A 22,268-nucleotide genomic window follows, 5' to 3' on the forward strand; every position below is an offset into this window, starting at 1 on the left:
AAGAGCCCTTTATATCGATATAAAGGGCCTTGTAGTGTGGACGGGTACAGCGTTAAATTGGTTTAACGCTGCTAAAATCAGTTTAAGCGCGTAGTGTAGACCAGGCCTAGGTTATGTTTTCCATTCTCAGCTTAACCTTTTACTGACTATGTGAAGGGGCACTCACCTCTTGAGTGTCTTGTTGTGGCTGGGAGTGGTATTGCAGTCCTCCTCCCACCCCGATGCCTTCCGCAAGCTGCTGGCTGACTAGTGTGGGTCCTGAGCGGCATGGCCTCCAGCTGAGTCACAAAGTCTGAGTAACACCCTTCCAGCATGTTAAAGAGTCAGTTAACAGTCTATCTGCTCTCACTAGGGTCTTCAGCCCTGGCTCTGGGCCACTTAAATTCAGCCTTTTGTTTAGGCTCCCAAATAAGCTCCATCCCCTTCTTGGGGTTTATGCCACTTTGTGTGTGGCCAGGAGTGGAGTCCAGACTCACCACTAATATCAGCTCCAGCCCAATGATCCTATAAACAGCAGCCATGTAGTGCTTGATTCAATTTGTTGCTGCTTCTTCCCTGAGCCTCTTCCTACCTGGAACCTGTAGGTTCACCGTTATTTCAGTGCTAAGGTTCTTAGGTTCTCTCCCTGCAATCTCAGCTATGAAAAACGCAGCCAGAAAACAAACTCTGGCTGTCCCTCAGGTCCCTTTGCCCAGAGAGGGGTGTCCTTCCTCACCTCTCTTGTTCCAGGTGGGAACTGACCTCCTAAGGCGAGGCAGCTCCTTTTATCTGGACTGGCAGGGCCTGATTGGCTGTTGCTAGTCTCTCTAGCCCTTGGAGGATTTGGTCTATGGTTTCCAAAATGGTTGCTCTGGAGTCTCTTCTTTAGATAAGATTGGAGAACCCACCTTTGCTGCTCTTTTCCTCTCAGCTTGCCACTTCTTGGAGCGGGGGGGATTGTAGGACCGCGGGGCCCAGCAGGGAGTCGTAGAGGCCGAACACACCCCATCACAGACTGGTACAGAATTAATTAAATCAAGAAGGCAGCCAGCGTGGGAAGTGGTTGAAGACAAGATGAAACTGGGAGGAAAGTTGGGGGTGAGACAGTTCAGAAAACAGAATGGAAAGCATGAGACTTGGGAAGAAGGCGGACTTGGGGGATGTGTCCACTGTTCCATGGATGTGTGAGTCTCAGGAGCCTGAATGCATGTGGAGGAGGGAGGGAGGGAAGTAATGGGATCCAGTGGTTTGAGGTGAGACTAATTGTGTTACATTCCCAGAGCCTCCCGCCCACTGATGCTTCCCTGGGCAGAGTCTCTGAAGCCACTCAAACTAACTACCTCATGCAGTTCCTTCGAGTAATCCCACTGAGCAGAGGTGGCAGGCAGCTCCCTAGCTGACTAACAGCCCTGGGGAAGGAGTGACCAGGATCAGCACATCTCAAAGGGATCATGTGTCTGACTGCTCTGAAGGAACTCTAAGATGGAGGCCATTAGGCCAAAGACAACCTCCTCCCCCATCAACAACAACCACATCTTGACTTTATTCCTTGAGAAGAGTCTCATTCTGCTCCCCCCATCCTCTAGTCAGGACCAGAGTCCAGCTGCCTTACACAAGAGTGAGAGGCACAAGGTGATCCCGCAAATCTCCTAGACGTTAGAGGGCACGTGAAGGGAACCTTAGGGACAGCACTGGGGTTCTGGAAAACTAGACCATCCAAGTAGGTGAGATATGCCGCACTGTTACGGCTGTGTCAGCCCCTGGATATTAGAGAGACAAGATGGATGAGGTGATATCTTTTACTGGACCATCTTCTGATGGTGGGAGAGACAAGCCTTCAAGTTACACAGAGCAAAAGTTAAAGCTGCTGTAATAATCGGTTCTGAATAGATTTTATGTCAGCTTAGATGACAAGCAGCGTGGTTACAATCAGAAGCCAGATACCTGCACATATCTCTGGAAGGGGAGATCAAAGCTCTAAATTCCGCTTTAAAATAAAAATCTGCGCATTGTGAAACCTACATCAGTCACCGGCACAGATCGGACCCCTGATTGGATTCACACATTGGGTTTGGAATGATTTTTTTTTCCTAATATTGAATGGGATGGGGAGATCTCTGTAAATTTCTCTAAGGGTTTAGTGAGGTCTGAATATTGTACCTTGGGCAGCTTTGCTGTGGAGTTTGCACACTGAGAGGAATTGTTGTAATAACTTATCCCAAGACACTTTTCTTGCTTTTTCTGGGAGTTCTAATTGTTCAAATACAAACACTTGAAAAATGGCATAGTTCAAGTCATTAGTCATTTCCTGAGCTGGAATTTAGCCAGGGGACCCCACCACTGATAAAACACAAGAGAGATCTTTAATGGCGGCAAATGTTGCAAACTGCTCACTTGCATTTCACTGCCTTGAGTTTGATACTGGCACAATGGTTCTGCAAATGCCACTTCTTCCAGCACCTTTGGAGCCCCATCTACAATGATGTCTCGTGGCAAAATAGATACAATTATTTGCCTCATGGGTGTTATGCAGCAGGCTTGTGTGTAGCTGCTTCTGATCTGAAGGCATGCTTTGTATCATTCATTACCCCTCTGCCAGCAAGTCTAATATGGCATCCTAACTCATGTAGCTTGTAGTGCTAGCATAGATCAGGAGCACTGGCAAACTACCTGGCAGGGTGCATTTTTCTCCCAGTGCTCCTGCCCAACTCTGGAGTGATGTCTTTGGTAACCCAGGCAAACCCCTTTCCTCTCAATTGCATGCGGGCCCAAGAGCCGCTGTGGCTCTGCTCAGCTCTGTCCATTCCACACTCTCTCTCTCTCTCTCTCTCTCTCTCCCCCTCCCCACACACTGAGATCGTGCGGATCCCATTTCATTAAAACAATAACTATCTATTTGTCCCAGGGGGAATCACTGAAAAAGTGACCCAGAGTCAGTCCAGGAGGGCTGCAAGGGTGTGGATGTATCCCTGGCTTCCCAGGATGCATGTGTGGCTCCTTACACAGGATGGTACCCTTCATAGCAGGGCAGTGGAACAAATGAAAATGTGATCGAGTGAATATACCTTATAAACCATAGACATTATGCCTCTGCTCCGAAGAGGTGTGTGCTCTGTGTATGTGGATCCAGGATGGACTAACACCGGATCTAGGATGGCTGATCAGAACTAATACTGGATAGTTAGGCTAATTCTAAAACTTCAGTTGCAGCTGGAACCAGTTTCTAGTGCAGGTGGGCCTTAGTGATTCTTGCTCTTTTTGCAGATACAGACTAACACGGCTGCTACTCTGAAACCATCCAAACACTGTGTGACTTAAATTACCAGGCCCTAACTTGCCTAGCTTGTGAGTTCTGGATGGGATCGCGGCACAAGGTGGTATGGTTACAGATTTAAATAGTCTATTCTGTAGCACAGCTGGCAGGGAGAAGAGCAGATTGTTGAGCCAAATGCAGCAGGTTCAACCACCAGTTTTGATCTGGGGAAAGTACTTTATATTGTGACTGCTCTTCTGTATGCTCTGCATTTAACTGTACAGATACAATTACATAATGTTAGCAAGTTGCAGTGAGTCACCATGCTGCTTGCATGATTTACAATAACTCCCCAAACTGGCTTTTTGCTCAGCATGCTGCATAACCTATAATTGCAAACATATGTTGTTTAGCACGAAGTGGTCTCCTGATGACTAAACCAGAAGTAAATTGTTTTGCAAGGCTATACTGTCATCAGCTACGTTGCTTAAAATCAAGGTCTTATTTTCACTTTCTGTCTTCCTCCAAATGAAATGTTAAGAGCAAGTTTTGTTGTCATGCCATGTTGCTAATTTCCTTCACTTCATTCCGATATGAGCTTAAGGAATAGTTCATCTTGGCCTCCTCATCTTTTCCTTTTCATAGTCTGTCCAAGATACTGCCACCTCGAGCCTCTTGCTCTCCCACTATTCTAGCAGCTTTTCTGCTTTCCTCCCGTATGCACTAATTCCCTTATTCTTTTGAAATTCCACCTCCTCCTCCTTTTAAAGTTCTGCATAACTCCTCGCCTATCTACGTGTCTGACCTCTCTTTAGCCTCCATGTACTCCATCAGGTTTCTTTCCCTTTCTCATTGTCCACTACACTCAGGACAATCTCTCTCAACATCCAGCAAGCACTTCCTACCTCCTCCTTTGGACCCCTTCTAACACCCTCTTTGCTAGGCAAGGTCTCTGTAAGGCTGCTGCCTATGATTGTGAGGTATTTAGGGTTGGTACCTTGTTTGATCATCTCTTTGAAATAAAAGTGCCATGTATATTCAAGTCTCTGTTCATAAATAGACAATTGATGTGAAGACATTTCTGTTAAAAAGGGATTTGGCACCATTTGATGTGATGCAAACAGCTGGAGAACTGATATTGTTATCTGTAGAGACACTGTGGGTGAGGTAATGTCGTTTATTGGACCAGCTTCTGTCTGTGACAGAGAAACTTTTGGGCCCCACAATCTGAGGAAAAGTTTTGTGGATGTGAAAGCTCACCTCTTTCACCAACAGAAATTGGCCTAGTAAAATATATCATCTCAGCACTTTGTCTCTCTCATATCCTGGAACCAAGAGGGTTACAACAACGCTGCAAACATGGTTATCTAGCGAAAGATAATGCCTTCCTGGTGCTGATTTCTTCAAACATTCTCTTTTGGATTTGATGTTGATCTTCTTTAAAAATGACATTAATTTTGAAATGCTCCAGTCTGTTATACATAAGTGTTTTAACAGTTTCTTGTAGGAAATTTGTCAGAGACTGGAGTGAATTAATCCATCTGACTCAAACCCAAAATTCCTCTGTTCGCAGTAATAGTTTTAGGCAGGTGCGTGAATTCATGCCAAAATTCAGTATGATCATAGGGTAACGCCCCTGTACAGTACAAAGTGTGTGCAGAACTTGATCATCTGGTTTATAGAAACTGCTTTATTATATTTATTTAGCTTGCAATGTATAAACAAAAAAGAACGGCTATCTCAGGTGCTTGGCTTCGGGCACCTCGAAGACTCTCCTCTAATGTGATGTTTTGAGTTCCACCTTTCCAGGAGATCATTGTGCTGCTAATGTTTATCCATGCCTTCTTGTCCACCCCAGTGAGGCCCTTCTTCATATACTAAACATTCAAAAGTTCTTGTGGTTTTACTTGAAGCACGCTGAGGTTCTTAGACAGCCTTCTCCACCTCTTGTTTCACCTCACACCGCTTCCTTGCGCAATGCTGTTAACAGTAAGACTATGTCTAAATAGCTGTCTGGCTACATTTCAGATTGCTGTGACCTGACTGGCTATATCAATGCTCATTTGATCAGTAGCTGTGTGGGCCTCACTCACTACGTTTGCTGAGTATTATTGCTCATGTTCAGCATATAGGATAGTTGAGAGGGGAGTCCCAACAGTCTGGTCTTCTAGAGCTGTTCTTTGGGATAGCTGTTATTTGAACTGGCCACTTGTATTTGAAGGTTTCCCATTTGCTTGCATTCTTCAGAGGATACCTGTCTCTTGGCTCAGTCATTAGTAAATACCCCTGATGGTGTCTTAAAATCCCCTCAAAGAACCTTCCTCTTCAGAGTTGGTATTTTTGCTGTTGCTCTTGGCTGTAGCCTTAACTCTGCGTGTAGTGGCACCATGGAAGAGCAAAGAAAAAATATCTTGTCCTTTTTTTTTTTTTTAAATTCACTTCATGTAAACTCTGGGTACAGATACCGTAATCATTATCATTTTTGTTACGTGATGTCGCTACAGGGCCGAGTTAAGGTTGTTTGGGTACCTTAACTATGCAGTTCTTGTTTTTCCACTCCATGCATCTGATGAAGCGAGTTTTAGCCCACAAAAGTTTATGCCCAAATAAATTTTAGTCTCTAAGGTGCCGCAAGGACTTCTCGTAGTACTTGTAAGTGTAACTCTTCATTTTCTGGGTTTGTACTGTAAGGCTATGGGATAACTGCAATAAACCTGTAATGCTTTTTACCCTTGTTATGGATATATGCTCTCAACCCTGACTCCATCTTAATGTGGTTTTGTCTTGGAATTTAAGTTCCATCTGTTGCCAAAGCAGCATCTGGCTGCAGAACATGCATTTAAAATTTACATTCCAAAATGAGGCCACCAATCACATTCTTCCTTAAGCACCATCACCAACCCCCTTTGTGCCCTCTTTTCCTGGTTTCCATTGCAAGAAAGTGGCCATAGTAATGTTGGTGGCCCTTCATTTAGGGTCTGATCCAACCCCTATTGAAGTAAGTGGAAAGATTCTCATAGACTTAATTGGAGCTGGACCAGGTCCTTCCTGCAGATATCATGATATGCTATTGTTGAACAAAATCTGTGAGCAGAGGAGCCTAGAGATGGACTATAGAGTTTGTTTTATTTGAGGGAGGGGAGCGGACACAAATTGATATTATTAATTTCTAGTGCCAACATTTTAGATTGTAGTAATGCACAAAAAGTTTACATAATATACCTGGGGAAACACTATTAATACTCATTTAGAAACAATATTTTCTTAAATGTAATTACATGCCTGTAACCTGTCTGCTGTTTCACTCAGCTTTTCCATTTTGAACCTGTTTGCAGAGGGTTATAATTTCTTTAGAGTGAAAGTTAGCATAAATGATCTAAACCTGTGAAGATTTATTACTATAAATTCTCACATAGGGAAGAATTGACGTTTTGAATGTCTCGTCTTCATGCCTCTTGTCTAAAAAGAACATCTTAAGTGAATCCATGATGTAGATCAGTATTTCTGGCTTATTTTAAAGGAGTGTTGTGAAATCATATGCTGTAAATTAGCTGCTTCTTCGCCCCCATCACCCCCATCTTGCTAATAACACCTTGGATTTTTGAGATTCTTGCTTCTGATTTGAGTTTTTAAGTTTCTGAGCTTGGATGCTGAAAATCAAACCAACTTGTCTAATGTTTGCTTGTTTACACTCAGTTTCAAGTTCTTGGGCCCAGACCTTCAAAGGGATTTAAGTGTTTAACTCCTAATGATTGAGGATCTGAGCCTTAGCGCTGTAATGTTTGTGTTCTAAATACTACAGGAGAATGTTTGTTTTGAAATTATTGTTCATCGGAATGACCTAGTATTAAGCAAACAGTTCTAGTGTTTCCTTGTTGTTGTTTGTTTTTTTAAACCTTTTTATACAATGAAAATTATGGGACAAATTTCTTTTAGCATCCCTTTATATTTAAATGGTGGAAATATCAAGGGCAGAGAACAGCCTCATTAAGTGTTTTCTAATTACAATGCATTCAAGACAGACGTTGCTTAGGATGCATAATTTTGCTTGTATAACCACTATGATCCATCATTTTAAAATGCATCTGTAGCAAGGAGATCAGAGTCTGGGACTCTGACTCTGGCCTCCTCTCTTGGTCATCAGTGACTGAGAATGCTGTGCTGGCGATACGCTGTCCCCCAGAATTAATTGGAAGTGGAATACTGTAAAAAATAGTTTTTGTGGTGTCTGCTCTCAGGGGGGACCATTTCCTTCCACCTTCAGGGCTCTTGAATCACTGGTACTATACACCCACCCTCCCCCATCCCTGCAAATGAAGAGTTAGAACAACCCCCTACAGAACCAGTTAGTTCCCTTCCTAAAGTAGCTAGAGGAGCTGCTGGAAAGCATTGTATGATGTTCCCATCCCTCTGAGTACTGTCTTTCCAGAGTACTCCCAGTGCTTGCTGCCTAGTGTCTGAACTGATCTAGTGTCTTAACTGATCAAATTGCAGGTTACCTCTAGACTGCCAGGCCAGCTGTCCTCCGCTGGTCTTCAAGAAACATTTTGGTGTCATGCAAACCATGTAAAAAAGATGGGAAAGTGAAAAGGAGGACATGTATGGATCACTGATATTGAATAGGATGATGTTGGAAACTCTCAAAAAGAATCAGCAGCTGTCAAAATACAATGGCTTGGGGTTTCATAATTATGTGCATGTTTTCAGACCTTTCCAAGCTCTTGGTTACTTCCCTGGTTTATGTATAGGTCTGTGTTTTATGTATGTTGTTGCCGTGACTGTGCCATCTCTTGTTTTTCAGGAGATGATTTTTCATTGATACAGCAAGAAATCTATATGGTTAAAGAATGTAAACACTGCAACATTGTAGCCTACTTTGGAAGCTATCTCAAGTAAGTCCTGTTTAATTGTGCGCATTTCTACAACTCTTCCTCTCCGGGGAGTACCGCCTTTATCCTCACGCCCCAGTCCCCGTCTCATCTGGTCCCTTTGATTCCTAGTTGCCTTTTTATATAGTCATTAGTATTGCACCATCTCTGCTAGCCAGAAACCTTCTCCCTGGAGACTGTTGCAATGCATCCAACCTCATAGCCTGATTTTTGGGAGTTTTGGTTTTACCAAGTTGGTGGAGAGATTTGAAATTCTAGTGACTTTTAAAATAAAAAAGGCTAGTTACTTACCCAAAGAATTATGCTTCTTGGTATTTTATTTAAAGGTATTGTTGTTACAGAAGTATAGCTGGGTATCTGTGATTTGTAAATATTCTAAATCTGAATTGTTGGTAACAATTAGATTTCATGGCTGTGGTGTGACAGCTGTGAAATATTGGAGAGAGAAGAGGCGAGGCCAGCTGGCTATGTTTTCAGGCATACACATTAAATATTGTACAACAAGTTGGAGAAAATTTTCCATTTCTCTGCAGTTTATCAGTGGGATCTGTGGGCATATATATCATCACTTTCCACATTTGGGCTCTGATCCTAGCTACACAGTTTTAGGAGATCTTGTCTCCAAATTGCTTGGGGAGTTACATTTTCAAAGTGAAAGATGCCACTCAAATTGACTTTAATTGGACTTACCGCTAAACCACCACTTCTTTGAAAAACTGAGGTGTGGAATCTGTGAGGAACACACTTTTGAGCATTGAAACTAGCATAGCATAGCTGCGCATATCCAGATAATTTTATCTCAGTTAATAGAATGTATGCCTCAGTTGTATTTTTGCATTGTTTATTTTGGAGAAAAGATCGTGGTTATGGCAGTTATATTACAGTTCTGATCAACAGAGTAATTTGTCAGTGAATCTGACATGTAAGGAGTTTCACACTAAGTGAGAATTGATATTTACTAGACTTCTCTCTGTGCATTAAAACACATGCAAAATGTATATCTGGTTTTGTGATACATCAGCACTTTAGATTTCCTCAGGGTAGAAGAAAATGGAAAACACGGCAATCAAATAACCAGCAGTTAAATAATAAAATCATGATAATTATTGACTGTAGGTACTGTATATAGGTCTGTCAACTGCTAACAGTTATGTTTAACTTTTTAAAAATAGCCGTGAAAAGCTGTGGATCTGCATGGAATACTGTGGAGGTGGATCACTTCAAGACATTTACCATGGTATTTTGAAACTTATTTTCGTATTTATTTGCATCTTTTCGAAGTTGAAAGCAAAGAAAATATGTCAGAACAATAGAGTCATTTTAATGGCAATCCATTGGCATTTTACTTTTCATTTGCTGTGAGTGAACAATTATTTCATTTTGGCTAAGGTCTCTACATAACTGGTCAAGAACTTTTCATAAACATGATGACTAGTGTGTTCATAACCTGTTTGTTTTATACTGAACGTTATAACATAAGTAAGTACCTCTATGGTAAATAGATCCTAAATAGGAATAAATGGAGCCTTTTTTGGCAACTAGGTATTTGGAGGAATACTTCCAATGTGATGAATAGCAGATGAGTACATATTCCTGTTAAAAATAACAGAAATATGTACCTAAATCTCTCCATATTGTATTGAACAAATAACCCTTAAACTGCTAGTTAATGTAAAGCTTATTTTCCCCTCTTCACGTAATCACAGCTTTCTGAGAAATTCTTCTTTAGGGGACTCAAATTTTTCATGCATGGTTTGAGTGTAGAGATGAGGAGCTTGTGGATTTATTTGTTTTCTAAGTTAAAATATATTTTAGCTATTTTTAGTTATTGGAGAAGTGAACAGAATACACTTTTTTCAGCATTAAGGCTTTGAGATATTTTTGCTCTTTAACTCTAAAAAAAAGAATGAAGAAAACCTTCAACCATGCATGTAAACAGTCCTTATTAAGAAGTCAGTCCTAGGAGAGAAAAGTTACTTACGGGTGACTGGAAAATGATCATGTTTAGTTGATATTTGCTAAGAAATTAACATTTCCTAATGAAATCACGCCCCTTTTGTGACATCACAGTGCCTATTATCCTTAATAGGCTTGGAGACGGTTTCTGAGACACATTGCAGAAGTTCATCTCAATGAAATGTGCCTTTCAGAGCCTTCTTTAAATGTTAACATGGATGAGTAGTTTATTCCCTTTCTTTGAAAAAGTGAAAAAAATAAAAACCCCACGCTACTTAAATTCAAAAAGTTACATTAATAACTGAAGTAATTAAATAATAAATACTGTATTTATTGAAACAGACAAGTCATGGAATGTAAAAATCAAAGTTCTTAAGGTAACATCCTCATATTGCAGATATACTGTTTGATTACAAGTTAGGCCTGTAAAAGTAGGCTAAACATACAGTGAACAATCTGGGAAAGCTAATTTTGCTAGGAGAACCTTGAATGTGATCTTAAAAGGACAAAAAGGTTGTGTGTCATTTTGTTCTCCTTTATGATGAATAAAGACTAAAAAAGCAGCAGAGAATCCTGTGGCACCTAGTTGACTAACAGACATTTTGGAGCATGAGCTTTCGTGGGTGAATACCCACTTGGTCAGGTGAATGCCATCTGGCATTCATCTGATGAAGTGGGTATTCACCCACGAAAGCNCCTTATCCTCCCTGATTGAACTAACCTCATTATCTCTAGCTTGCTTCTTGCTTGCATATATATACCTGCCCCTGGAAATTTCCACTACATGCATTGGACGAAGTGGGTATTCATCCACGAAAGCTCATGCTCCAAAATGTCTGTTAGTCTATAAGGTGCCACAGGATTCTCTGCTGCTTTTACAGATTCAGACTAACACGGCTACCCCTCTGATAAAAGACTAAAAAGATATTTTCTAAACAATTGTGCTTGTTTTTTACTTCATGTATGTTAGCTTTGGTCTTCACTGATTTTGCTGGAAGATCTTGGAAAGCAGATTGTGGGCTTTCTCAGACCTTAACTAAAGGGATGGAGTTCTTGAATTTTAAGCAAAGATCCTTTCATCTATGTATGTTTCAGTCATTTAGTGTAATGTAAATAGCTGTCGATGTTTAAAAACTTGCTTTCAATCTTCAGATGCCACACTCTTCCAGGTTAAAAAGATCTAAATTTCTAATTTTAAAAGGCAAACAGAAATTATCTCTGCTGCTTTTTACCTCCATGAAGAGGTAAACAAACAATATTATTACCCTGTTGTCATCAACTTAAAATCACATTTGTCTGAAAAATGTTTTAATTCTCTGTTCTCTGGCAAATGTTTACTTCTTGTTGCAAATATTACACAGGATTACTATACCTGAGAGATGTGGGAGATTTTCCTTCTCTCTTTCAGCTTCTTTACTTGTGCATTTGATGATGGTTTGGGTGCACCCAGTTTCACTGTTTCCCCTGTATTATCAGTTTCCCTCCATTGTTCATATTGGAGAAGTTGGGTAGTAAACCTCTTTTTTGTTTTAATAGTGAAAAACGTGGTTGGAAAACTACAGAGAGACACTGGCTTTCAACTTTTTTTTTTTTTTAATAAACTATATTTTAAGTTGAAAGTGTCCTTTGCACTTTTGCAGGTTGGATACTACCCTATTCTGTTGACTGTTTTACAATGGAGTATGTATAGTGTGCATTACAACCCATAGGCTTGTTTCTGTCTTTCTGTTTTCAGTAACCGGACCACTGTCAGAGTTACAAATTGCATATGTATGCAGAGAAACTTTACAGGTACCGTACATCTGTAGATAGAGAATAAGGCCTCTTTTTGATACACATGAGGAAGATGTGGAAGATAAACTATTTCAGAAGGAGGTGCTGTGCTGTCACTTAAATCTGTAAACCTGGGAATACAGCTTCAATGAGACCAGTTTGCTAGGGTTAACAAATTTGTTTTTCATATTTCCAGTATACCTCTACCCCGATATAACGTGACCCGATATAAACAAATTTGGCTATAACGCGGTAAAGCAGCAGGGAGCCCTGGGCCCTTTAAAGCGCCACCTGAGCCCCACTGCTTTACCGCGTTATATCCGAATACGTGTGGCACCCCGGGCCCTTTAAATCCCCTCTCGAGCCTGGCTGCTGGAGCTCTGGTGGTGATTTAAAGGGCCTGGGGCTCCCCGCAGCAGCTGGAGCACTGGGCCCTTTCAATCTCCAGCAGGTGGACTTGGGTGGTGCTTTAAAGGGCCAGAGGCTCCAGCCACTGTGGGGAGCCCTGGGTCCTTTAAATCCCCACCCGAGCCCTGCTGCCAGAGCTCCAGTGGTGGTTTAAAGGGCTTGGGGCTCCCCGCAGCGACTGGAGCACCAGGCCCTTTAAATCACCGCCGGGGAAGTCAGTCCTGTCTGGCATGGCGTACCGTACCCGGTATAACGCAATCTCATCACCTATAAGGCAGTGAGATTTTTTTGGCTCCCAAGGACCGCGTTATATTGGGGTAGAAGTGTATTGATATAAATTAGTAGGATATTACAATAATGTGGTGAAACAAATACTTTATTAAATAATTTTAATGCAGCATTTCATGTCAGTAATCGTATGTCCTGATCCTGCAAACGGATTTATGCAGCTATAAGAGTCTGCCTGTATAGCAGGATCAGAATCTTAAGGCCCAGTCCTGGTCTTGTTTAACTTTAACCCCAGGAGTAGTCCCATTGATTTCAACGCCATTATTTTAATCCTGTGTAAGTCTCTGGAGATTTGAGGCTTTAGATTGACCTGGCTATTCTCATACACTGTATAACCGACATGGTGGTTCAGTGCAGCCATTGTTTAGGATAAATTTTCTGAATCTCATTGCAGAAGACAGCTAATTCCTAGTAAGAGAGGGTGAGTAATAAAACTGAGCAATAAAAGGAAATATTTTGCCATGTATACAATCTATGGCAGTGAATTCTAATGTTTTGTAGAGGGAAAAATTCTATGGCTGGGCTGCTAAAATTCTGGTTCATTTTATTATAATTATAGAAATGTAAGCCAATACAACATAGGTAGTGAAATGTCATGCTTCATTGTGCTCTATACCTCTATATATAATTGTGTAAGGGAACAGAAGAAGACACTTTCACCTTTGTATGAAACACTGGTGAACTGGTCATTGCCAGAGGCAGATTGTAGACTAAACGGGCAAGCGAACTGATCTGATATGGCAATTCTGTTCCTAACCTCTTAGCTGATATTTTGCTAGCAGTAAGAATTGGTGCTGCAGAACTTGTTTTGACTTTCAGTGAGAGATTCCAGCATTAAGCACCTCTGAAAACAAGTCCACTTTTATTTATGAGCTAAATGTGGATTTAGGCACCCAGACTTGCAAACTGGCTGAAAGCTTCCTAGACTTGAGAAGTAAATAAACTTTATTGGCTTCAGTCGTAAATCTTATGCCTCTTGAGGTGCATTTTGAAGCTGAAGATCTATCTAACAAAAATGCTACCTATATAACTTATTGAAAAAAGTCTGCACATGTGTTGCTGTTGAAATCAGGAGTGGTGAGGAGCAGAAGCCATGGACGCATTTTCTCAAAATCTGTGTTCATTTTTTCAGTTTTTAATTAAAACTACAAATTGAGCTTAAACTGTTAAAAATCCAATTTGAAATGTTATGTTTTGTAGTATGTTAACATGGCAAACTTGAGTTATAGATTTATTTTTGACTTGTAGGGTCTTGCTTATTTGCACATGAAGGGCAAAATGCACAGAGACATTAAGGTAAGGTCACTTAAAACTTCAGGGACTATTTTAATACTTTGTAATGCAGAATAAAGTTACAAATATTCTTTTAGCATATTAATTTTTGCATGTTTTGTTTTAGGGTGCAAATATTCTGCTAACAGACCATGGAGAAATAAAATTAGGTACGTTCAGTTGAATTTACTAGTAAATAGAAACTGAATGAAGGTTTTTTTAATTGAACCTAACAAAAGGTGGTAAGTTAAGGTATCAATTCAGATGCTTTGTTTCAGTGAGACACCTTTTGCACTTACATCGTAGCTACACAGCAGTTTGCTCTGGCAAGAACTATCAGCAGAGTATGAGATACAAATACTCCTTTCTTCTATCTTGTATTTAACTAAACAGGATATGTAAAGCAAGCATATAGAAACGGATGTGGCCACGTGGCTAACTGCACTTCTCCATTGTGGATGTGCAGAAGCAATGTATTAGGAGGACACAATATATTTTTTTTAATTGAAAGGCTAGAAACCTCATAGTTGAGTTTCCATTAACAACTTTGACTCTGATCACACATGGATCCCATTTTCTATTAACTGGCCAGGCATCCTTTGCCTACAATGTGGACTGCAATTCTTCAGGTGCTGTAATGTTAATACAGCAAAACAAAACTAGACGGGCATGATTTCTGGCTGTGGGCACATAGGATGATTATCTTCAATAACATGCATTCGGCGTAGCTCTGCTATCAGAGTCCCTACTGCTTCTCTTGTCCTAACGGTACGAACAAACATCTCCCCTCTTATCTCCTCGTTTGACATAGCACTCTCATAACTACAGTGCCAATCTATCTCCCCCCCAGGACATGTTAATTAGAATACATAACAGTATGTCCTGATATGATTCAGTTATGGTGTGATAAGACAGGTGGAGGTAAGCGGCGAAACAGGGTCCATATTAAGGCAGTTTGGAGAAACCTAACTTTCAATTTCCAGACATTCAAAAAAAAATTTTTCCAGCTAGACGGTTCTGCTTTTCTTTACCTGAGAGATTAACATTGTAAACAATTGTCTTAATTTTATTACCTAGGAATGTGTGTGTGTTGTTGATTTATAATAACTTCCTAGAGTGTTATTGGTTTTTCATTGAACATGTAATGATGATGTAATTTTTTTTTTTACAGCTGACTTTGGTGTAGCAGCAAAAATAACAGCCACCATTGCGAAGAGAAAATCTTTTATTGGTACCCCTTACTGGTAATAAATTGCTTTGATTCATTGAATGGCTGCATGCAAAGTGAAGTCATTATTTACAAATTATACTAAAGCTTCTAAAATACAGATATGTTTTAACTACAGACATAATATAGTTATTTAAACTTTCTTATTTTAGTAATGTACTTGGACAAAATATGACATTTGTTATTTTGGTGCTTTGTAATATGACTGCAACATCAACCATGTGATGCTAATAGCATGGCTGACACCTCTGCCAATTTAATACAATGTTGAATGTTATTTGTACGCATGGTAGGAGTTTGGTCCGGTGCTGTAAGTCCTCTCCCTCTCATCAATATAAAAACATAATAATTATACCTTAAAGGTGAACCAAAAAACTTTTTAAGAGCAAAGAAAAAGCACTTGAAAGTGCTAAGATCACAATTAGTGACACACGTATATGTAGGCATGTGTTAAAAATTAATGCTTATATCCAAGTATTATAAGGTAAAATTCTGCTGACAAAACCTAAATGTAGGCATCTGGGTTTCCCCCAGGCAGGGGACAGTATAGAGAAAAGAAGCACATTTCAGCTATTTTTGTTTCAAAACAGTCTTAGCTATTTAAGGCTTTGAAATGCCAGACATTTTCAACTTCATAATTTTTGGGTTGTATAAAAATGCAAATTTAACTGCATTGAGTTGAGGCACTGCCTTAACACAGAGATCCCTCATTAGCGTAATAGCTATAATGAGAACTGAATATAGACAAAACACTTAAATTACAGATTTTTTTAAATTGCATACTGTATTAGAAATTGCAAAAATTGTATGCTGTATTCATATTAGAGAAAACAAACTGAGGGAAGAAAGTTTGTGTTGGGGTTAGAGGATTAGACTGGGTATCACAAGACTTGGGTTCTATTCCTGGCTCTGCTACAGAATTCATGACTTTGGACAAGACACTTACCTCTTGTGTCTTTGTTCTTTTAATGGAAGAAATTCATCCCAGTGCAGAGAACCACATGAGGCCCCATTTACACTCTTTGTATAGGCCCTTTGCCTTGGAATGAATTCCACAGTAATCATGTAAAAAGATTTGAGATCCTCAGGTTGAAGGAGGTGCCTGTGGAAGTGATGGTGTATAATGTGTAATCAAATGATGATTTTACATTTAAAGGATGGCCCCAGAAGTTGCAGCAGTGGAAAAGAATGGCGGTTACAACCAACTCTGTGATATCTGGGCAGTTGGCATAACAGCAATCGAACTTGGAGAACTTCAGCCGCCTATGTTTGACCTTCATCCAATGAGGTCTGCTGATCACGAAACTCGCTCATTTCAAGCATTTTCTTAACTCATAGCCCATAAGGGATCATTACAATCATCTAGTCCAGGGGTCGGCAACCATTAAAAATCCTGCCCAGCCCGGCCTGCTCTCCTCTGCCCTCTGCTCCCCACGCGGGGGCAGGGAGCAGAAGCATAGCTATGTGCACGGGGTGAACAAATAGCCCCACTCTCCCAGCGCGGCAAGCCGCGGAGTCCATGCTCCCAGGCCGGAGCGCCGGGCTCAGCGCAGCAAGCTGCTGGCCCCTCCCCCGCCTTCTCCCCTCCCGTGGAGCCCTGCCGCCATGCAAGCAGCGCTCTGGGGGTCGGGGCTGGGCACTCCCGTCGGGCAGTGTTTGGCTCTGCGGGGAGGCAGACACACTCCCCGCTCAACCGGAGCTCTGCCGCCACGCGCACAGCGCTCTGAGGGGTGGGGCTGTGTGCTCCCGCAGGGCAGCGTGTCTGGCTCTGCGTAGAGCCTCATGGTAAGGGGTCCAGGGCTGGGGGAGGATGGATAAGGGGTGGGGGCAGTCAGGTGACAGGGAGCAGGGTGGGTTGGATGGGGGGTGGGATCCCAGGGTGGAGTTTAGGGGCAGGAATCTCTGGAGGGGGCAGTCAAGGAGCAAGGGGGGTTGGATGGGCCCTGGGAGTCCCAGGGTCTGTCAGGGGGCGGGGGGTGGATAGGCATCAGGGCAGTCGGGACAGGGAGCAAGGAGGGTCCTGGCGGGGGGGCAGTTAGGGTGGGGGGTCTCTGGAGGGAGTAGTCAGGGGACAAGGAGCTGGGGGCTTTGTATGAGTCAGGAGTTCTGGGGGTCCTGTCAGGAGGCAGAGGTGTGGAGAGGAGTTGGGGCAGTCAGGGAGCAGGGCCGGGTAGGATGGGTTGGGAGTTCTGGGGGTCCTGTCAGGGGGCAGGGAGTGGCTGGATAGGCATGGGAGTCCCGGGGTTTTGGCTGGAGGCGGGGCAATGGAAAAGGGTCAGGGCAGTCAGGGGACAGGTAGGGGATAGGGTCCAGTCAGGGGACCAGGAACAGGGAGGCTTAGATAGGGGGTGGTGTCCTGGGGGGACAGTTGAGGGAAGAGGTCCCAGGAGGGTGTAGTCAGGGGACAAGAAGCACAGGGGTAGGGAGTTCTTAGGGGGGCAGTCACCCAGCCCTTTCCCCTGAGCCCTGACCACACACCCCCCGCAGCCCTCTGCCCTGAGCGCTGCACCTCCCTCGTACACACCCAGCCCTCTGCTTGACTCCTTCATCCCCCTGCACGACCCCAGCCCTGACTCTGGCACCCCCACACGTACCCAACCCCCCCTCTGCTCTGAACCTGCACCCCCCTCACATGCCCCCAGCCCTCTGCCCTGACTCTTGTACCCCCCACATCCCCAGTCCCCTCACATCCCATGCACCTCGCACATCCGCACCCCCACCCTGAGCACCAAACGGGAGCTTCTGTGCGCGCGCGTACACACACATTCCCACCTGCACCCCTCACACCAAATGGGAGCTGCCCAGGTAAGTGTCCCCACACTCAAACCTCCTGCCCCAACCTTGAGCCCCCTCCTTCATTCTAGCTCCTGGCCAGACCTTTCACCCCCTGTGCTCAGTACACTCCCACCCTCAGCTCAGTGCAGAGAGAGGAGGAAAGTGGGCAGAATGAGGGAAAAGGTAGGTAGCCACTGTATGTGTGCAGGGCCGGGACCCCAGACCGGCAGTGGGCTGAGCGGGTCCAGCAGCCGGGATCCTGGCTGGCAGGAGCCGGCAAATGGAACCCCTGAGCGGCAGGGGGCTGAGCCACTCGGTCCACTGCCAGTCTGGGGTCCCAGCCACCGGCCCCGCACAGCCCCGCTGCTGGTCTGGGTTTCTGGCTGCCAGACCCTTCCCAGCTGGAGTCCCGGCCGCAGGCCTTGCTCAGGCCGCTGCCAGCCTAGGTGAACAGAACCCCAGACCAACAGCGGGCTGAGCAGGCCAGCGGCGTAAGATCAGCATTTTAATTTCATTTTAAATGAAGCTTCTTTAAACATTTTGAAAACCTTGTTTATTTTACAATACAACACTAGTTCAGTTATATAATATATAGACTTGTAGAGAGAGACCTTCTAAAAAACATTAAAATGTATTACCGGCACACGAAACCTTAAATTAGAGTGAATAAATGAAGACTCGGCACACCGCTTCTGAAAGGTTGCCGACCCCTGGTCTAGTCTGTTCTGCATAACCCAGGCCTTGTAACCTCTCCCAGGGATTCCTACATCAAGCCCATAATTTCCGTTTCAGTGCACCACACCTTTTGTAAAAGTCATCCAGTCTTGATTTAAAGATGTAGATTCAGATTCCAGACTCAGATTCTTAAGGACACAACATTTTGTAAGTGCTTTAGTTCCTGCAGTCTATGGTAGCCCTCTAGTTAGCAGGATTGCGCATGAAAATAAACAGATTTTGTTTCGGAAACATTATCTATAATTGAAAAAATCAACGACTTTATTTTGTCTCTTACAAGATCTTTTATATTACATACTACAGAACTCATTTGGATTTTCATCAGCTCATACTGTCTCTTGTAGGGTAATAGAACTACAATGTACAGTATTTATTCAATCTCAAGATATTAGAATAAAATGAATTATTTTCATATTGTATAATATTATTATGCTTTCTTTATCTTAGGGCTTTGTTTTTAATGTCTAAAAGTAACTTTCAACCTCCAAAGCTCAAGGAAAAAGCAAAATGGTAAGTCAAATAAAATTTTTCTCCCTTTGTTCAATGCATATTTTAAAGATCATGTGAATGATTATTTATGTCAACAGTTCATAAGCATATGCCCTCAACCTGCAAACACATATGCCCATTTGGGACTTTTATACATGAGTTGTCCCTTTGAATTCAGTTCTTACTGCTAAACAAAATACTTAATTACAGCAAAAGACTCTGATCCTGGAATGAGGACCATGCGAATGGGACTCCCTGTTCATGCAGTGCCCCATTAAATCTGAACTGTGAAGCTCTCAGTGCGAAATCAGGGCTAAATTTAGTATAGGTCATGAATTTTTAAATTGTTCTGACTTCTGTAGTGACCAAAAAATCATCTTTGTTTGCTCAAACTCAGAAGTTTTTCTTGGAACATAATTAATCCCTGGTAAATCATGCTTTAAAACAATCTCTCTCTAAAAATGGGACATTAATTTCATATTGCTCTGTGGAAGAAGAAAACCGTTGATAAAAGTGTGCTGCGTTAGTTTTCATTCCAGTGATCTGAAAGATGATTTCCCTGAGGATGAAGTGTTTTAGGCTGAGACATCTGCAGTACGTACCAGCAAGCAAGATAGATTTTTTTATTTTTTTTTGGTAATTGATTTGATGTTACCGGAACCTAGAAACAAATCCAACAGAAAGGACCAAGGTCCAGCAGTGCCCACACTTCTGCAATGGCAGGAAACTGCCTGTGTGGGACAGGCCCACATAATGCTAATTACTTCTCCTCTGCTGGTCCAGAGGAAAAGGAAAACTCCCTCTGGGCTGCTGCCTGGAGAGAAAAAAAATCTACTTCCAGAACACACATTTGGCAATTTAGCTTGACATTGTGCATGTGATCAAGACTCACTCTAGTGAAGCAGTTAATCCCATTTATGTACTTAGAATGCTGCTGGTGGCCAAGTAACTGTCCTTTTTTCCTTAAGTCTTTGAGAGGGGGATTCTGCCAGTATTGCTGTGGACAGATACTTAAAATTGTTTCACTTGGAAAAACATCCTTCTGTGAATTGAATTCTGCACTAAACTTTGTACTCTGCACCTCTCCCCCCCAGATTTGTGCACATGCTAAGAGTACCTGTCCATATACTCTAGGCAGTCTTGCCATAACTTAAAAGCACATCACAAATAAAACTAGATGTGCAGTAGTACAGTTCAGTACAGCCCACCGCCAGGAAGCAGATCATCAGCCCCCCCTGCCCTTCACCAGTCCAATTTCTTCTTGTTTCCAAATGCCTGAGGGATAAGTTTTGCAACGTGCCCTGAAAGTCCTCAAATTCAGGCAATATATCTGTTGAAAGATATATTAAAATAAACGTGCAAGAAAGACAAGTAAAAATTGTAGGATGAGACTTTCAAAGGGATTTAGCCTCACATCTTGCATTAATTTAAAAGAAAGAGGTGTAGTTAAATCATCTGTACTGCTTTAAAAATCTCAACCATGCATTTGAAAGAGGAGGTTGTTGCTTTCTCCTGTATACCTAATTCAATAGATTATTTTTATTTCTGTTATATAGTGTCATAAGACTTCAAATGGAATCTGATCTTTTGACTGCTTCTCCCACTAGTTAACTCAGCAGCAGAATGGTATAAATCTGAAATGCCTTGGGATATTTGAGCAGGATTCTAATGCAGCCGATGTTTTGCCATTTATATAGCAGTTACATTGAAAGTGACCATTATTTTCTCCTTTTCAGAAAAACTTAACTTGATTTTAAGTTTTCAATTTTTTCTTTTTCTTTTTATGTAAAGGTCATCAACATTCCATAATTTTGTCAAAATAGCGCTTACCAAAAATCCAAAGAAGAGACCAACCGCAGAAAGACTCCTCACTGTAAGTGTCTAAAAAGCAAAGTCAGAACTTGTAATGTCACCACTAAATATATTGTTTCACAGAGAAAGAAGTCATTAGTGCACCAAATCGGCTATGTTTCACACTCTTATTGTACAAGTGTGCTTAATGGTGCAAATGCAGCAAAAGTGAAATTGAAATCTCTTGGTGGCCAGATTTTATAAAGATACCTGTCCATACAGCAAGATAAGTCCAGTTTTAATTGTCCAAAGACTGGCATTTTGTAACAGTATGCCTCTGTTTGGTTATTAATCACCCCATAGGGCAAAGTTAGGCCTTGATTCAGAAAACACGTACTCGAATGCTTAATTCTACTCACCTAAAGAGTCCCATTGAACTCCGTGGAGCTACTTACATACATAAAGTTAAGCAAATGCATCAATGTTTGCACAACTAGGGTCTTAATTTCTAATTGCAACTGACGCACAATGCGATCAGGCTAAAACAGATGCATGCTTTTGAGGTCTACTTGCTTAGGAGACGTTAAAAAGATTTACTGAGGAGTGTCGGTTATAAAGTTTTGCAAAACAAGAAGGCTAATCTTTTGAAGCCAAGACGTATAGGTTTTAAATATCTGCCTCCTATTAAACCTCCTGTAACATGTTATTTTTTTTGTGATTTTTAGCATAGTTTTGTAGGACAACCCGGTCTCTCGAGATCTCTAGCAGTTGAGCTGTTGGACAAAGTAAATAATCCTGACAACCATACACATTACGGTGAAGCTGATGACGATGATTTTGAGGTGAGAATATACTTGTATTTTTCCTGTTTTGAAAAGCTCATGTTTAAAAATCTTCTCCTATTTTCACTTTGTAAACCTAGATTCACTTCAGAGAGGGGTTGAAAAATTATTCTGCTCTGCTGCACAGCAATGCCGTAGAAATCTTTGCCACAGAGTTGAGGTTAAGCTTGCTGTCAAGTACAGGGGGCTTGTGTGCAGGCAATGAAAGTATCATGGGTAGGAAACAGAGTTTGTCCCCCATTGTAATAGCTTTTCTTTCCCTTTAATTATGGTATGAGATCTAAGGTGAAGGCAATAACTGAATTGTAATGTTCCTATTTCTAACAGCCTCACTCTGTTATTCGTCACACCATTCGCTCTACAAACAGAAATGCTAGAGCGGAAAGAACAGCATCAGAGATAAACTGTAAGTCCCGAATGGGCTTTTTCCCATTTTGTGTTGCTGGTTAATTTTTCCTGATGAAGGGTGTCTGTCCACTCTTTTATAGCAAATCGTAGAGAGCCACTTTTACCATTGTTATCCACGAAAGCTTACGTCTGTTAGTGTAAGGTGCCACAGGACTCTGCCGCTTTTTACAGATCCAGACTAA

The 22,268-nt window shown here is 42.0% G+C and overlaps 1 protein-coding gene across 2 annotated transcripts in view; it reads left to right on the top strand.

The window, feature by feature from the left end:
- The window catches only part of MAP4K5 (mitogen-activated protein kinase kinase kinase kinase 5), a 96,245-nt gene that overhangs the window by 37,552 nt on the left and 36,425 nt on the right, over positions 1–22,268 (top strand). For both annotated transcript variants that reach the window (XM_075065816.1, XM_032775697.2), the window contains exons 3-13: positions 8,034–8,124; positions 9,294–9,358; positions 11,813–11,868; positions 13,795–13,842; positions 13,946–13,988; positions 14,990–15,062; positions 16,203–16,334; positions 19,004–19,066; positions 20,837–20,918; positions 21,562–21,678; positions 22,006–22,084. In XM_075065816.1, coding sequence (XP_074921917.1) covers positions 8,034–8,124; positions 9,294–9,358; positions 11,813–11,868; positions 13,795–13,842; positions 13,946–13,988; positions 14,990–15,062; positions 16,203–16,334; positions 19,004–19,066; positions 20,837–20,918; positions 21,562–21,678; positions 22,006–22,084 — 849 coding nt within the window. The remainder of the gene's footprint in view (positions 1–8,033; positions 8,125–9,293; positions 9,359–11,812; positions 11,869–13,794; positions 13,843–13,945; positions 13,989–14,989; positions 15,063–16,202; positions 16,335–19,003; positions 19,067–20,836; positions 20,919–21,561; positions 21,679–22,005; positions 22,085–22,268) is intronic.

The sequence above is a fragment of the Chelonoidis abingdonii genome, chromosome 4 (genome assembly GCF_003597395.2).
Source record: "Chelonoidis abingdonii isolate Lonesome George chromosome 4, CheloAbing_2.0, whole genome shotgun sequence".
Classification (NCBI taxonomy): Eukaryota; Metazoa; Chordata; order Testudines; family Testudinidae; genus Chelonoidis; species Chelonoidis abingdonii.